Raw genomic sequence first — 18,775 nt, 5'->3', positions numbered from 1 at the left:
CAATGGGAAATGCACTGCGGTACATTATGAAACTTCTATTAGTTAATGCACTGAAGAGGTCTGTGTGTAACTAGAGAGCCACAGAAATAAATCAGGATTGGTGCAGTGGATAATAGTGATGTGTATTTTTAGTGCAACGTGGTCCCAGCCTGTGACAGAAAGCACTGTAAATATGCAAGTTATTATTCTATACTTGCATTACACACAGCTCATCCTTTACACTTACAGATTAACTGATTTTCATTTCATTCAGGCAAGCAGCTGATAATGATCTAAATGAGCCGTCCCAGGACGGCTGTCTTTTTCCTAAAGGAAAGCAAACCTTTTGGATTGCAGGGACAAGTGAAGCTGGGGGATGTGCGACCCCCTTTCCAGGACTCCAGGGCCCCCATGAGTGTCGCGCACCACAGAATGAAGACCTCTGAGATACACGGACCAGGGTAGTCCTGCTGAAAGAGTTAACTTCAATTTATTACTTTTTGTGTGCAGCATAAATACTATATAATTTACTTCTAAGTTAAGCCTGGCTGTTTTTGTGTCAAGCTACCAGAATGTTAGGCACAGATTAATTTAGTCGCTCACCTTGACAATGATTGTGGTTGTTGCCTAAGTGGGACTTCAACCCCCCAACCAATAACCCAACTCTAGTGACTGGGACACTGGGACTACTCAAATGCCCACTGTCCATTTCACTTATAATCCAATCTGAAAGAGAAACCTATTAGCCACCATTAAATCTGCCCAAAGAGTTTCCAGTCCAGCCAACAATCTGCCTGCATTGGTCCATGGGCATGGCTGCTTCCTACATACCTGACTCCCTGACCTGATATCTATGGCATCAACACTCCACATGCATGTCTCCTTGGTCTAACTAGGATGCGCTCCCCAGCACATACTGATAACCTGTGGTTAGAGTACAGCATCTGACTTATAATTTTATGCTCATAGAAGTCTCATCCAAGGCAATAAACAAAACTCTGGCTACGACATGGAGCTGACATTTTTCCAATTTGCCAACTGTGCTTGCACAGTAAATAATCCACCTTCCCCTCATATTTTCCTACATTAAGTAGTAACACTAATGATTAATATCTGCATATGCTAATGTGATAATAATGCTCCAAGGAAGCTCATTAAGTTAGGTTCCTAAGCTTTGTTTTTGCAGTAGTGTCCAAAACATTCGATATTTTCTTGCTGGGAATTATACTTAAATGTATTACCTAACACAAATTATTTCAATGTGTGTCATTATTTATACGTTTATAATATTTTGGTACCAGCATCTGGAACCAAAATATTGTATGACAGGAATATCATGTACTAAATATCATTTACAAAAATATCTAAGTGAAGCAGTTAATCGAACAATATACAATAGACAGATTTCTAATCAAACAATATTTCGGATACAATATGATATTTTTGCTAAGGACATTCAGAAATGCAGCCTTATATAATATATATATTATAAACTGTTTCTAACTTAAATAAATCTGGAAGACAATGCAACACTTTGAACTACACTCGATAGGTATGTATATGTACTGAGACCTGCAATCAATAGCATACACAATTAATACTTTTCAACAAGAGTGTCTCTCAAGGTTTAGAAGATTGCTTAGAAGGGTACCAAAAGATGACTTAAACTCAATGTCTTCTAATATGTTCATTACTATCAAATACAGTGACAAAACTTGCATGATTAAAGCAAAATGTAAAATGTTTTTCTGGTTTACATTTTGGAGATTGATGTGTATTCACATGTATTCTTGAACAGGATTTATACTGATCCATTATATAATTTAATCCATGGTCACAGATTCAACTTACATTGCCTTATATCATGCTGCTGCACAGTCCATTTAAATCCTTGTCTTATCACCATAAATACCAAAATGATCTGGAGAAAATCTGAAGACCTATTAGCTCAGAGGGGTACTATTATTGATACAACAGTAATTTCAAATTTAATGAAAACATTGTTTTATGTTTGTCTAGAAAGTGACTTGCTTTCAGGTTTCTAGGTGAATATCAGTTTTGGTTTTATACATATTCTACACTTACTCCAAATATTTGTCTGGTACTTGTGTGTTCGTACTTTCTATGATTGAGTTTTATTTTAGTGTTTTATTCACGAGCAGATACTGATTGTTTTCATTAGTATTCGCAATATAATGCACATTGCCCAATAGTGTTTAGAAATACATGTTTTCTTTGGAAAATGTAAATAAAACAAAATACAAATGACTAATGTCCATAAGAATTATTTTGTTATTAATGTCTTTAGATATCTTTCACCAGATCTGTATATATGATGCCATTCCTATTTCCTTTTTAGGGACTGAACAACGTAATTGCAATGGACTTTGACTACAGGGAAGAGTCAATTTACTGGATCGATTCCAGTAGACCAAATGGAAGCAGAATTAACCGAATGCTTCTGAATGGAAGTGATATAAAGGTATGCAGAGCCAAGGAATAAAAAACATTGAATACATTTTCTAAAATCAGTTCGAAGCACAGAAAAGAGAACATTTCAAGCAAATTGTGCAGACTGTTCTGGAATAGATATTTCTAATATTATTCTTAAGACTAATTATGAAACATTAAATTGGCTGTGTTCTTTCAGAAGGATATTATTTCAAAAGCTTAGCATAACAAGATTAGATTTTTTACATTTAATACTCTAAACCTTGCTAATCTTGGTTTATCTTGGTATCTTGTAGAAAATTATGCTTTTTCTTTTCACTGTTTTGCGTATTTTTATACGTTGTTGTCTTCTGTGGCTGATTTTCCATTTCAAAACTCCCTAAATTCAGACTAAATTGCTGACCTACACATATTTGACAATGTACAATTTATATAGCATCTCAGTGAATTGTTTGAACAACTGAAAGAATTTTAGCAAACTGGTTTGATAGAAAATATTAGTTTTATTTAGCAGCATAATTATGGCTCTAGTTTACTGCTGAACAATCAGTATGTGCATAATATTTTTTTTGTATAAGGTTAATGGGCAGAAATTATTAATTTTCAGAACATTGCAGAAAGTTGTGCTCCATTTACTTTTAGGCCAAATTTACTGATTAGCCTGTTAAAAAATGAAATATGACATAACAACAAGAAATGTACTTTGCCATTGCCATACTGCCAATTTTGATGTCAACAATTAAATGTGCACCAATAGAGTTGTCTTTGGTGTTTGCATTTTACGATTTTGATTGATTCCACATTTGTCTTTGTTAAGGCCCCTTGAAGAACAGCCACATGCACTAAACGAATGTCATTTGAGGAATGTATTCAAGTTTCAATGTGCTACAAGTTAAAGTCAAGACAAAATGTGAACTGAAACTCAACAACATGCTAAATAGAAAGTCAAATTATTTGTAAAATTTCTCATTTACACCACTGGGCATAAATACCTTTGAATAATCAATAATATACAGACTCAATTTACATATTTAAATGTTCACTAAAGATGTGTTATTTGTATGAATCATTTTTTAAAGTTCAAACTCAGATTTGAAAGCAGCAGTATGAGAGGAAGATGGATTAGAGAGCCTGAGGAAAGGAAGAAGAAGGTGATCTTAGAGGTGGCAGATGTTTAACTTACTCCTGCTTTCTGAGATTGTTGATTAAAGTCTAATTGATGCATGGTACTATTACAGAGATTGCGTGCATTGACTGAGATGCCCTGTCACTGAGATGTGTCATTTTTTGCAGTCCAATAAATCAAGAAATACTCAGATCAGAGTAATAGGGCTCTGATAGTTGTGACTGTTCTTGGGGAAGTTAATGCGAGATAAAGTGAATTTGATTTAACAGGACATTTTTGATTAAGAAGTATTAGTCCTGGAGGAGGAGCTACGCTACGAATCAAGATGGCCGCATAAGCTCCCGGCTCCGTCGACCTCCGCCAACAGCTCGATTATCCTGTCTTTCATCCTGTCTGTACACCTGATTTTCTTGTGTATGAAGGTCTACTGCTTCCAGAGGTGCAATCCCGAGATTTCTACCTTATCGGCTGACGAAGATACGCCGTGTTTCTATTCTCGGCCTAACATCGTGTTGAAGCCGGGGCCTCGATTTCTAGACTACCCGAGTCGGAGTTGAACAACATCGGCCGTGAGACCTGGACTGAGCCCGGTCTCCCGAAGAGTGCCTGAATTGTTGATTTTTCTGACGATCCTTTGAACGATCCACACCCGGGACACGCCAGCGTGCCACGCCGGCTGCTGTGGTGGAGGCCCGGCGCCCGGAGCCCTTTCTGCCCCGTGGGGGTCGACGGGCTGGGTCCTCCCTGACGGCGAAGGTGTGTTCTATAAGACGAGGAGCGCCCATTATTTGTGATCACATTTACGTGGCCTGTGACTCCGGAGCAGCCGGCCTCCGGGGTCCGAACCCGGCTCTGTCACCTACCGAGAGGAGATGGAGCGGACGGAGGGCACGCCATCACTACGGGCCGTTGTGGCCGCCATTGGGGCGCTCCATTCGCACACAGTCGCTGTGTTCCGGACACTGATGGTGAAAGTGGACGGTATCCTGGAACCTGAGGACGACACCTCGTTTGGTCTCCAGCTGGAGATGGTCCCAGCGATGCATGGCATCTCAGAGGTCGGGGTCCCTGTGCATCGCCCGGACTTTATGATTCTCGACGGTCCCCTATTGCCGGCTAGCCAGCCCGTGCTTCTCACTAGTGTCTTTTGCCTGACCCTGCTGCCACCCATCACTTCTATGGACAAACTTGTTGGATTTACTTGCTGATGGTTTCGGATGCTCGCTGTTCTTTGACATCTTTCCTAGTTCGAGCCGTGTACTTTTATCCTGTTTTCGATCCTCTTATGCTGCAAAGAACTTTTATGGACGCTTTGCCTTTTCCATCAAAATGGCGGCTCGAGTGGCAAAGACTCTTAGTACGGACCGTACTGGCCAGGGCTGAACTTTATCGCTGGGTTCCGATAAATAGCTTTTCTTAATGCCGGGGTTGTGCCTATATTGTGATGGGAATTGGGTGGCTGTTATTTATCCTACCGTGACTGGTTTGTATAATTGCTGAATATTGGTTTTATTATGTCTCCGGGTGGTTGCTGTTGGCGGTGGGCACGGGAGTCCGGGAGTGTGTCGGCTTTCTCCTCCTCCGCTTTCTCTTTTCTTTCCCTCTCCTTTGGGGCAGTTCCTGGGCGACAGGCACGCTGTTAGTGGGGTAGGCCGTAGCCATTACAGTGGTGTAGGGTGGCGGGTGTGGGGGGGTTTGTTATTTTAGTTTGTTTTGTTCTATGGTCCCTTTCTTCTTTTTCCGTCTGTCTCTGGGAGGGTTATTTACCTCTTTAGTAGGGTTGGCTGTCTTTCTTTCCCTTTTTCCTTTTCTTATAAGGCTTCTACACTCAACTATGCCTTTCGGTTCCTGGGGGGCGAGTTTTCAGAATGGTGCTCTGCTTTATTGCTTGCTGTCGTATTGTTTTTGCTCTAGGTCCGCCTCGGCGACTGTATTGTTTTGACAACTGTGTGGTTCATCAACTGATTCTGTTTGCTCTGCGGGGTACGTCCCCCCTTACCTCTTCTTATTTTATTATGTGGTGTGACACCATTGCTCCTGCAGCCATTCCTACTCTACATAACTTTAAAAAAACGAAAACCTCATATATCCTTATGCTTTGCAGTGCGCACTCACACATGACGTATCTATGATATTGCTTTTTTCGGTCGTGTTCTTGTCTCTACATCCTGATTCATTTGATACGCTTGCGGCCGGCCCCTGTGGTTGTGGGCCTGCACATGTAATACTTTGCAAGTTTCAATAAAGGTTATTTATAAAAAAAAAAAAAAAAAAAAAAAGAAGTATTAGTCCTGTTTTGCATTTTGAAGGATTCATTATATTGTAGAACTTGAATGACATAGACTTTTAAGGGAAAAGCATGAACTCTACTAGATTCTCTATCAAAAGACATGTATCAGTGAGGGATTGATTGGTATTGTTGAAGATGAGTCAGTTATATCTGCTGAGGTCATTCCTTACCCGGTACACAGCTGATGAACTGCTATCAATCTGTAATGCAAACCTCAAATTAATGATACTCAGATTCGGCACTTTTCTGCCAATTGGTTATCATTAAAACACATTTTTATCATGTATCCTCCATTGATACTTTCCATGAAACAATTGTTATTGATATTCTTGTCTTAATGCATTTCAGGTTTTCTTCACATGTTTGCTTCACAATAAATGCATTAACTTCTGTTAGTGTACCTGATTTATGGTATTTATTTCTAGTTTCTGACAAAATATGTCTGATTTAGTTTTTCCACCACAGCTCCAGCATACAGGTAGTGATCTGACTGACAGATTCAGACCTTCAGAAGAGTCAGTGAACAACACCTGACATCCGTGTAGACTAATTTAAGTGAGAGAAAATGGATAGTGTGCCACAAAGAGTTACATTTGAATATTTTAGTTCTTGGAATTGATCCTAGGTTCCATTTTATTGAGCAAATATTGTGAATTGAATGAGTGGAATAATGAGGGATGATGAATTTCACTTACACGTGATAGTTTGATCACAGTTAATTACCATCAGCCTACTGGAGTGTGAGGATGATGTGGTGGAATATAAGCCTCTTAAGTATTTGGTTAGCATATATACAATCACACAGCAGAGGTGGAACACTTTAGATCCATGAAAGGTAAATGTGCACTGTGAATCTAGGTGTGTTTTTGGAGGAATGGATGCCAATTACTGTCGGAAGAAAGGACCAAAGTCCTTTATTTTGTATGGATAATGGTGGGGAAGTATAGATAAACACAGTTCAACATTTTTTAATCCCTTATCCACCATGAAGCTTGCCTTGTTTTGAAATATATTCTGTCAAAGACAAGCTACAGTTTTGAAACGTATTAGATACTTGCTTAAAGCATTCGCACGCATAGTTTCACAGAGGCCCAATTGGCTATTTAATGAAGCCTACTATACTGAATATGGAAACAAACTTATAGTCAATTAATAAATCAGGGGGACTTGTAGAGCGTGGCTACTCACCCTTTGAGAGTCTCAAGGCGCAGGGGGAGGGGGGCTGCTGGTTGGACTACGATAATTCGAAGAGCCATGTCTTGAGGTCCTTCATGAATAGGGTCAGCTTCGCAGACTACCTAAGGTGCAGGGGCTGGGTGTTCCAGGTCTTGTTGGCAAGGTAGAAGAATGACCTTCCTCCGGTTCTGGTCTTGTGGATCCTGGGGGTCGAGGTGAGGGCGAGTTGGAAGGATCGGAGTTGTCTGGTAGATATATGGAATATGAGGCATTGGTTTAGGTATGGTGTTCCTTCATTGTTTAGAGCTATGTAGGTGTGAGTGAGGTGCTTGACAGTGACTCTCTTGTTGACTGTGCGCCAATAGAGTTGTCGGAGATGTTGCGTGATGTGGCTGCAGCAGGGTGTGTCGAGGACCAGTATAGCTGTGGCATTTTGTATGTTCTGTAGTTTCTTGAGCTATTTCTGGGTGACATCGGCATAGAGTGCATCGCCGTAGTCAAGTCTACTGGTGATGAGTATGTCGGTGACCGGCTATCTGGATTCTGTGGGGATCCGTCAAAATGTCTTTCAAAGCAGGCTGAGGAAATTGCGTTGATTTAGAGGTTCATAGTGAGTGAAGAGTCCAGTATGATGCTGAGGTTGCATGTGTGGTCTGTCGGGTTGCGGTGTGATCCCAGAGCAGTTGGCCACCAGGAGTCGTCCCAGGCTGTAGGGGTGGGTCCCAGGATAAGTACTTAGGTCTTGTCCAAGATGAGCTTGAGGTATCTGACTTTCATCCAGATAGCAACAGCCTTCATTCCACTTTGGAAGTTAGTTCTTGCATTGTGGGTTCATTGGTGAGGGATTGGATCAGCTGGGTGTCTTCAGTGTAAGAAACGATGTTCAGTCTGTATCTTTTGACGATGGCTGCAAGGAGGGGCATGTAGATGTTGAAGAGGGTGGGCTGAAGGATGAACCCAGGGGCACTCAAAAGCTGACTTCCGAGGGTTTTGAGAGGATCAGTGGTAGCCTGACTCGTTCAGTCTAGCCATTGAGGAAGGAGTGTATCCAGTCCAAACCTTTGTTGCGGATGCTGGCGACTTGGGATTAAGGTGCGGTTGCAGACTGTGTCAAAGGTGACTGAGAGGTCTGGTAGGATGAGGGCTGCGATCTCGCCTGGTCGAGGAGGGAGTAGATGTCTTCTTAGGTGGCGAGGAGTGCATTCTCTGTGGTGTGGTTGCTTCGGAAGTCGGATTGGGAGGTGTCCAGGACATGGTACAATTAGATGATCTCAGAGAGTTGGGCATTGATGACCTTCTGTTTGACCTTGCCTGGGAAGTGGAGGAGGGAGATCGGTCAGAATTTCTTGAGGTCTGTCGGGTCTGAGGATTTCTTCTTCATCACGGGGTTGATCTCTGCTTGTTTCTAGTCGTTGGGGAAGGTGGTGGTTTCAATGGAGCAGTTGATGGTGCGGTGAAGCAACGAAACAGATATACTCCTGTATATGTATAAACATGAAACTTTAAAAAACTCAGCCTTTCTTTTATCCTTATTAAACCCATACCATAAATCATGTCATATTGGTTGTGAAAGTGCAGCAAGACATCTTCACATGGAGCGACATGCTTGATTTTTTTAATAATATTGGTGAATGTTGTACTTTCATATCACTAGCTGATCCATGTCATGCTATTCATATCTATCTAGTGCATTTCTATTGCAAACATTCTATAGCACTTTACACATTCGAATCAGTTTGTGTCACATAAGAATAATCCATGGAAGCAATATGCGTAACCACTTCGATGCTCATGACAGCTCCAGGCTGTCATGAGTCACGGCAGTCGTGTGCTCATGATGGCCTGGAGCCATCAGAACACTGCCGCTATGCCTACGGGTGATTACTACCCCACCTATGTGGGCAAATTAATCAGTGGGCGGAGTTCTGATGACTCTAGACCATCATGAGCACATGCCTACCGTGACTCATTACGGCCTGAAGCCGTCATGAGCACCAAGGCACGGCACGGCGCCCACCCCCACACCTCGCCCCCACAACGGGCAAAATTCACGCTGCGGCAAAGGGGTTAATAGGGTCTGTGGTAAAGTCCAAGCTCTACATATATAACAATAAGAGAGTACATTTACATCAATCGTAAAGATAATTCTGTTTAGTTCCAAATCACAACGTCAAATTGAAGCATGCATTAGTAAAGAGCTTTCTTGTTTCAGCTGTTTTTAATAGGAAAAGAGCAATGCTTATTTAGCAAATGATAGAGACTGCGACTGATGTTTGGATCTCTATTCTCTAGGTGGTGCATAATACAGCTGTACCCAATGCACTGGCTTTTGACTGGGTTGGCAAAAACCTTTATTGGTCTGATACAGAAAAGAGAGTCATAGAAGTTTCGAAGTTCAATGGCTTGTACTCGACCATTCTTGTGAGCAAATGGCTGAAATTCCCTCGAGACCTCGCTTTGGATCCGCAAGCTGGGTATGAATAATCTTTAATATTATAGTGCTGTATGTTTATTAAATTGACTTACCCAAAGCAAAATGTAAGGTATTAAAAACAGGGCTGAAGTTTGCAATACTATTTTAAATTATTTTTCAGAAATAATATATATATACAGATAGGAATCCAGAGTCAACTCTCACAAGACATTATATGCGTCTTTTCACTACAAGGAGTTCGCCAAAACAGCTTTGCATGGGGCATATTTTACTTCTGAATGTTTAGATCCAGTCAGGCCATGTGGTTGCAAACCGCGAGCTGCAATAATACGCAGAATAAACGTGTTTCCATTTTCCATCAGTTTTTGCAGCTTTGCCAATAAATGTACAGAGGTTTGAAATATTACAATTGGTCTCTGTTGTATGTTCAAGCTTTGTGCTTGCCTATCCTATTTCAATGTCATGTTTTCACAGGAGTGATACAAAATACCAAACAATGCAGTTCTGTAGTTAAAAAAAGAAAAACATTTCAAATCAGACTTTATGATAAAACAATGAAATTAATAGCGATTGAATATGTCATTATAAGCATTCAAGGTGCCAAATTACTAACAAAAAAACAATTAGGCAACGGTGGGATACGTTAGCATTACATGGTTTTATTGCACTACGTCGATTGGGAAAATGCCATTAAAAATGTTACAGCCCTGTAAATAGTACATTGCTCATGGTCATTTTCTTATGTTAGTAAATCCTGCACCGACTGTAATTATCACAATAATACACATTTTGCATGCATCATAGTATAATTGTCGGTGTGGTTCAGATCCCTTAACAAAGGCATTTCATTATTTGGATTCCTTCTTTTAAAAAAATGTTAATTGAGGCGTTCTGCTGTTTACATGGTATATTTCAATAGAGCTTTGGAGATTTTTGTGCAAGTTTTAGTGAGAAATAGAAAATCTGTTACTGAGTCAATATTTATAGTGCTGTTGCTGGCTAACATTTATGGTATGTCTTGAAAGCGCTCTTAAAATATATATATTTGAAATTATTGCACTTTCCTACAACTATGTGTACATTTCCAATCTTGGCTATTTCAGGTTTTCTGGATTGTATGGAGCCTATAAATGCGTGACAAGCTTGGAAAACATGAAACAATTAAGTGGAAATTTGCTTAAACTGGTTTCTAAAATATAATATGTTTCTGCAACAGTTCCGCTGCTGAAGTAAAATTTAAGCAGGCTTAAAATTTAGCAGTATGCACTAAGGGTGGACACTGTAATCTGTTGAGATACATGTGTAGAATTAGCCGCTATGTAATATCTTCCTTAGGTGCCTTTGAAAGTTTTTAAAATGTCTGTACTGCTTAAATGTAGAAATAGAACAAGAAATATTTCTGGCCATATGAACCGGATGAAAAGTCTCAGAGCCTCAAAAAAGTGTAAAGAATGTTCTTGACACGTTAAAGAAATAAGCCAAATACTCTATGGCATGACTGGGAGGCCTTACCATGTAATATTAACACAATACCCCAAATATAGTCTTTGGAGTCACACTAATAAATCCTTAGCTCAGACCTGGTAGAGTGGTAAAGAGCGGTCAGATTTTACTAGAGAAACATGTGTTAAGCATTTAAGAGTACCAACATGGACGATAAGTAATTGACATGACATGAGAGAAATCCAATTTGTAAAAGTAGAGTGTATTTTCATCTTAATTTAGACACCAAAATGAATGGAATATTATATATGTTTCAAGCAAGGTTAAGTCAGTGCAGTAAAATACATAAACAAAATAGCATTGCAGTCAATTACAAAATCCACTAGGGACAATCAGTCACCTGCAGGTTGAGTTTCTTGGAACCCTTATAGGGGTATGGTCTTGCGGGCCCCAGGGCCAGACCACAACAGTCAGATCAATTTTAGCTAGCCCAAGGAGTCTGGGTACAGAGTTATTCTGGCTATCCTTGGTATTGAATGGAAGCCACCGATGGTGCTGTTTTTACCTCTTAACAGTGCTACAAGAAACAAAAATGCACACACACAACATTGAAACAAATGCTCATGTTGGGTGATGGGTGCACGTAGCTCTCTGTAGTTGCAGCATTGTTTGTGGTTACGAGACTGGTGACGAACAAGCCTTGTGAGTATCAAGCACAACGAAACGCTTTGGGAACTTCACTGGGTCCTGGGGAGTAATGTAGTGACCTGAGACTTTGGGTCAGGTGAGACTACAACTCACGCAATCCACTAGACCACCTGGATTGGGCGGTCCCTTGGAGGGAGTAGTACTTTGGATCTGGTGATTTTCTTACCTGCAGTTTGCAGGGTACTAGTATCACTAGTCCAGGGGAGACTGAGGGTGCTTCTGGCTTCCATAAGGAACCCTCTCTTTGGGTGTGTCGAGTTAGTTTGGCCAAGGATGAGGGTTGTTCACCCAGTTCCAGGTTTGTTGCCTCAGGGACAAAGTATCCCTCTTTCACTTTGTGCTGGTGGGCAGAGTCTGTTATCAGCGACACAGGTTTGCTCTTGCTTCTTCTTTGAAGTAAGGTTCTGTTGTCAGGGGGATCCATTAAATCCTATATTCAGGGCACTTAGGAATGTGGGAGCCAGCAGCCAAATGGCATCTAGTTCATGCAGTTAGTCTGCTCATGAGGTTGCCCACTTTTTGTACCTAGAGGTACTATTTATGCCCTCTTAAAGATGTATTTTAGGTGTACAGATCAGGCTGCTCACCCTAGCGGTGTGAGCATTCTTCCCGAGGGTGTATACTTGCTGCATAGCTGTTTCCCGCCTTGCCTAGGTGCAAGTGCATCTGGAGGAAAAGGGAAGGCTGGTTCTTCCTCAGCGTGACATCTCATATGGATATTAGAGGTGGTGTATACTTTGAAACTCACCACTCTGATGTGCCAATTCACTATAGAACTCACTACACGAGAATGACAAATCCCTGCTCCTGAAATAAGGAGCTGGGAAAATCCTACTCAAGAAATGTTTGAAGGGGTAAAAAAAGAAGAAAAGAAAAGAAAAGAAAGAAACCTACCAGGAAACCCAAAAGGTTTTTTTGAATGCCCTCACCCACTATGTAGTGGCATGCTTCATCATAGAGCAACTAACACAGCCTGGTGCAGATGAACACTCATAGTGGAGCGCTTGCTTTTTTTGTATAGAAGAATATATTATTTCATTATGAGTGATCCCTGTGATAAAAATAATTGTGTTTAAGACTATCCAAGTGGGTGCCTAAATGTTTATTTGTTGTAGGGCCCCCTTGACAGGGTTACAAATTAAAATGCAGGTATATAGGAGGTGCCACATCTCCATTACCCCATCCGCCTGTACTAACATGTTTCAGCCACTTACACAATGGAAAAAGACTTTGCCGAATCTTAGTGTCCTGATCTGGTGACTTGGTGACTCCTATCTCTTTGAGTTGCCATGTGCAACACAGAATACTTGTTTTAAATCGAAAACAGCGGTGGCGTAAAAGACAAAACATCTTGACTTGTAATTGATCATTGTAACTCTGAACCCCTCACTAAAAGTGTGGCAGTGAATTATGATAGCTGGAGTCCATTTCAAGATTTCTGAAATGATATTGCTAGTGTATCTTTTACAATATTGGACTTAACTAACCAGCAGTTGCTCTTTTATTTCAGGGACTTACATTGATGGTAGAATTGCATCCACATTGGCCCACAAATCAGCCAAAATTCTACATGTCAGCATAAAACGCTCAGACGTAAAAATTCTAGCATCCTGTGCACCGTTAGTGGGAGCTACACAACACTTTCTAATAAAAAGTTCGTCCACTTTGGGTTGTTCATTAGGAAATTAGATTTTAGTGATATTTTGTACAATAAATCATGGATTCTCCACAGATTTATTATAAATAAAAAATAAAAACATTTTGCAAGGGAGCATTTTATCCATTGCTTATTTTCAAACCTGGCAGTAGATTTCAGAACTCCACTGCTCCCACATTTGCATGCCACTACAGAAAAGATCTTGGGAAAATTCAACCAACATTTTTCAACATGGTGCACTGAATACTGTTTTAGGAAAAATACAAACAAAAAGGGCATAAGGGATATGGTAGGCACACCCTGACCCACAAGCCCATGTGGGCATTAACATTAAAATAAATATATTTTAGGATTTGCAAATCCTGTGCAAAATGTGTGAACTATCGGCCCTCCCTGAGACCTAGTTTACCTTACTCTCTGTTCCAATACTCTCTGCTCCACAGCCATGCTTCTACATTATAGCCTCACCAAATTATTTTCTGCCTCTCTCATGGCCCACTTTGATGATGTTGGTTTCTTTCATCGTGTTGTTGTGAAGGGCATTTATGGATTGGCGCCATGCCTTCTGTACCAGGCTTTATGCTAACTGGAAATTGAGGCACTTTTTGCTGTCACCTTTTGGGCTCAAAAAATCTTGTTTGCACATGCGTTTAATAGTCATGAAATTCAAAAAACATGTATGGGCAGTAAATCAGTTCTATATGCTACTGTCTCATGGGAACTGTATGCAGGAAGGAAGTCTCTAGGGCATGATATCAGGCCCACCCTCTGCCATGTTGGAATTGGGCCTTCATCCATTATGCAGGCAATGTCACTCTTCTCCAGTTCACTACCCAACCTGTCCATGACCCCCTTGAGGCCACTTTCACCCATCACAGCCCCAGTTATACCATGATACTACCCCAGGCACACTAGAAAGCTGTTCCATTCGTCTTTTCAATGGAGCACCATCAGCCATCCTGATCAGAGGAGCCCCTGTTACTCCACAGTTGAGTGTGCATTGTGCATCAACAGTCCTTGCTAAAGAAGACCAGTTGGCCTCAGCCCACTCTTTGCCACAGCAAGTTCTGTAAACACACATCCAGTGTGGACACTATACTGTCTCCTCATTAGTTCCCAGGCTCTGTGGCCTCATAAATCTCTTATGCTGCCGATGACCTTGAAAGTGGGAGCTCTGCGGGGAGCACTGTCTTAAATCTTTCATTTTCACACTTACCCCGCTCAGCACTCACTTTAATGCCGGCTTTTAACTGGTTTTCTAAAGAGTGTAGGGAATTAAAGATGGACCACAAATGAGACACGAGCTCAAAAGGCAAGTATGATTTAGTTATTTATCTTCTTATTGCAAATAAAATACCCAAAGCAAACAAATAAGAGTAGGATCCATTTATAATTTAATTACATCGTGTTGTTCCTTCTCTGAATACAACATTTTTCTTTACAGATATTTATACTGGATTGACTGCTGTGAGAATTCACTTATTGGTCGTGTAGGAATGGATGGATCTAACCAAAGTGTTGTCATAAAAACAATGATATCAAGACCCATGGCTCTTACAATCGACTACACCAATAACAGACTCTACTGGGCAGATGAAAACCATATTGAATTTTCCAACAAGGATGGTTCTAATAGACATAAAGGTTTGTGTCAAGCATCAACCTTTTGCTTCAAAGTAGAAATGTGTGTGTACTCAAATGCATGTAAACCTATTTTCATTTACATCTTATTTGTATGAATTTATATTGAAGTGATTTCAAGGTTTTATGACAATAATAAGAGAATACACACTTCCAACATTTTCTTAATTTAAAGTGGTGTTAAACTTAAAGACCCTAATGTAGATCATTTTAAAACATTTGAAATTCATTTGATAGATTTATTTAGATTTCGATAATAAAGTTTCCTAATTACATATATAGATACAGATGGACCGTAGCTTCACTATTTCTGATGCTCCGGAGGCAAAAAGTCTCAAACAAATCTGTGAGGCCACGCAAAGCCACTTTGGAGTAAGAAAACGATATAGAGTAAGAAAAATCAGTCCAAGTCGCTGTGTTGCATTACCCATGCAATACCCATGGATTTTGACGTTGCCCCAGATCTACCTCTTCATGTGAACCTGGGGCAGCACCAAAACCTTACATAGCAGGCACAACGGGTAGATATTTTTTTTCTTCTCGTTTTTTCCTCTTCTCATGTGTGGTGCATTCTGCCACACACATAGTAAAGGAAGAGATGGTAGATGGGGAGAGGTTGTAGCCTAACGGCTAGGGCGGTCGATCGCAAATCTGGGGAACCTTGTTCGATTCTCAACAGTGATGCTAAACATCCTGTGATTCTGGGCAAATCACTTAATCTCCCCATGCCTAACAAAAAAAAATGTGTCCTTGTGTAAGCAACTGTTGCTCATGTAAGTGCTCAGATACCTTTGGGTTAAGTTTGCTCTATATAAAACTATAGAAAAAAATGAAACTTTCTGGATTGTGTTTTTGTGCAGGAAGGTGCCCTTCACATGAGTATCAATAGGAAGACAATTCAATGGGTGTATGCAATATGCATTACAAAAGAAAGAAAAAGGAGTCACTGTAAATTTGAGAACAAACGGGTATTATTCACCATTTAGAAAGCTAGGCAGGACTTTTGCAAATTCATACAGTTAAACAGCACTGTATACAATAAATGGGGTGACAACCCGGTGGCACTTGGTGCAAGTGATATATACATGAATATATACAGTGAATAGTGACGGTGGTGCAAGTGCTGGGGTGAAAACAGCGTGGTCGGCGCGAAGTGACAGTGAAAAATACAGAGTAATGGCTCCAGGGATTTAAGTAATAATCACTTAAAACAAGATTCAATTCCAGGAGTACAAAACAGGTAGGGCGCCATAAAATTAGGCTGTGTTGTCGACGGCGTTTCGATCCTCGTCAATCGGGATCATCATCAGGACGGGGTTGTCGGGGAAAAAAACCAGTGAGATCCGCTGCTGTCAAAGTCGTGCGGTTGGGGGGGCTGGATACAAGGGTCCAGAGCTGAATGACGGGGAGGCTTGAGTTGGCGGGGGAGATCTGCGTCTGATTGAATCAGAGGTATTCCGGGTGGGTTAATCCAAGGTGTAGCTTCAAGCAATGAATGCGGGAGCTGGGCCCACTGATTTTTTTCCCCGACAACCCCGTCCTGATGATGATCCCGATTGACGAGGATCGAAACGCCGTCGACAACACAGCCTAATTTTATGGCGCCCTACCTGTTTTGTACTCCTGGAATTGAATCTTGTTTTAAGTGATTATTACTTAAATCCCTGGAGCCATTACTCTGTATTTTTCACTGTCACTTCGCGCCGACCACGCTGTTTTCACCCCAGCACTTGCACCACCGTCACTATTCACTGTATATATTCATGTATATATCACTTGCACCAAGTGCCACCGGGATGGCACCCCATTTATTGTATACAGTGCTGTTTAACTGTATGAATTTGCAAAAGTCCTGCCTAGCTTTCTAAATGGTGAATAATACCCGTTTGTTCTCAAATTTACAGTGACTCCTTTTTCTTTCTTTTGTAATGCATATTGCATACACCCATTGAATTGTCTTCCTATTGATACCTGTTGGGAATTGTTTACACTTACAGTCTACACCCATCCCAACTTGGTCTATGGGTTCCCTCCTGTTTATCCTATACACTTCACATGAGTAGGCCTGTAAATCAGGGAGCTGGCATACGACATCACCCTAATTTTGACATCGCCCCTCCACCTGTGACTGCTGTCCCTACTTCTTTGGTAAAACCACCTGACACCACACAAACTACAGTTAGGGTTCTAAATAAGGGAAAGGTTGTTTAATTAACGGATGTTCCCAAACTTCCCCCTAACTGTACGTGAATTAATGAGTATCCAATGGCTCCGCTTCTGAGTTAACCTTGACTACTCTGTTCCAATTTACCTTAGGGTTGAGCACATGTTTATTTTGGGTTTGCTTGTGAATTCACCTTGTGACGAATTGTGGTTGCTGCTTAATAAGCGTTTCATCCCCCTCAACCACTAAACTAATTGCTAAAAATATCAACAACACAGTTAATATTATCAAATAAACCTATGAGTTTCAGACTGGTATTATTAACACCTACAATTAAAGCACCAATGGACAACCCATTATGCGATATAGGGTTTATAACTGGGGAATATATAGAAGTATAGCTGGCTACATGCCAATTAAGGGGTTCCTTTCCACAGAGCTTCTTGTGATATCTTATACAATGAGAATGAATGGCACAAGGTACTACGAGAGAGAAGACTACTTATTGTATATAGATTCCTACCTAAAATGTAATTTGTGTATAGTGCCCAATGATCCCCCTCCTCACCTCTTAAGCTGGACATATGTATCAGATGTCCAGAAGAAGAAGACTCGTGGGAAGATATCCATAATGTGGTCATTATTACTCTGTTCTGCCTCCCTCAGTCCTTTTAAGTTATATGCAGCATCCTGCCTTGTGTACCATCAGTAGCATTTGCCAAATGTCAGGGTTCTGGATGGAGCACAAGGTTTAGACCAGAAGGTGGGAATAGCTGACCTGACAGCTAATTTTCCAGGACACCCACTAGCCTAAAAATTCATATTGTACTTTTTCCTTTGAGACAATAGGCATACACTTGAGGCAACTAAATACTACAAAATGCACAGACATAGGCCCTTAGTTACTTGTAGCTTCCTCCACAATATGTTGCTTAGCACTAACCCCATTTCAAGAAGAACAGGTTAACTGTGCCCCATTAGGCATAGATGGAATATTTTATCCAACTATGAAGTCATGTATCTTGCACTGGGAAAACCACATGACCACAAGGGGTTGTGTTGTGCTATCCTGAAACACTTTTGAGCAACTCTGTGCTGACTATACCATATGTGACTTGAATGATGTCCTTATAATAGTTGCAGTAAGCCATGCTCATACTACCATGGGTCCAAGCTGCAATGGTTAATGTTGTCTAATGTTGCCCACTCATCTGCATGTGTGACTCACTATAGCCATAGTGATTTGAAAAAAGGCAATTGACTCATTGCACGTTAACTGAGCTGACACAAGAGTCGCACGTTTGAATAGCACTATACAGATGCTCGCACAGCACGTTTCACAGATGCACTAGTAATGCAATTTTCACATTTATTCATCAAACTGTGCACACAACTAGTGATTACAATTTCTAACCGTGTATTTGAATCAAAACCTAAGAAACAACAATATTTAATAACTGTGAAATTGTTTGTGACAAAACAAGGTGCTGCATAAGTGGAAAAGAGTCCGATCAGGCTTTACATCGAAATGTGCTTATTATTCAGTACTTGAAATAGCTTATGATAAAATCATGATTCTATTAAAGGTCCAAAAATTAACTTTTAGATTCAGACTGCAGCAAAGGTATTTAAAGAGCATATCACACTGAAAAGTATATGTCAGGTTGAGTATTCTCTGAGGAATAGTTTTACAGTTCACTAATATT

General features: G+C 40.6%; 1 protein-coding gene across 1 annotated transcript in view; it reads left to right on the top strand.

The window, feature by feature from the left end:
- LRP1B (LDL receptor related protein 1B) overlaps positions 1-18,775 on the top strand; it is a 3,812,342-nt gene that overhangs the window by 3,096,200 nt on the left and 697,367 nt on the right. The window contains exons 58-60 of the mRNA XM_078683424.1: positions 2,339-2,461; positions 9,315-9,496; positions 14,709-14,908. Of these exons, the coding sequence (XP_078539550.1) occupies positions 2,339-2,461; positions 9,315-9,496; positions 14,709-14,908 (505 nt within the window). The remainder of the gene's footprint in view (positions 1-2,338; positions 2,462-9,314; positions 9,497-14,708; positions 14,909-18,775) is intronic.

Source organism: Lissotriton helveticus, chromosome 3_1 (assembly GCF_964261635.1).
Source record: "Lissotriton helveticus chromosome 3_1, aLisHel1.1, whole genome shotgun sequence".
Taxonomy (NCBI): Eukaryota; Metazoa; Chordata; class Amphibia; order Caudata; family Salamandridae; genus Lissotriton; species Lissotriton helveticus.
The sequence above is the reverse complement of the archived record's forward strand: the minus strand, read 5'-3'. Positions and strand labels throughout refer to the sequence as shown.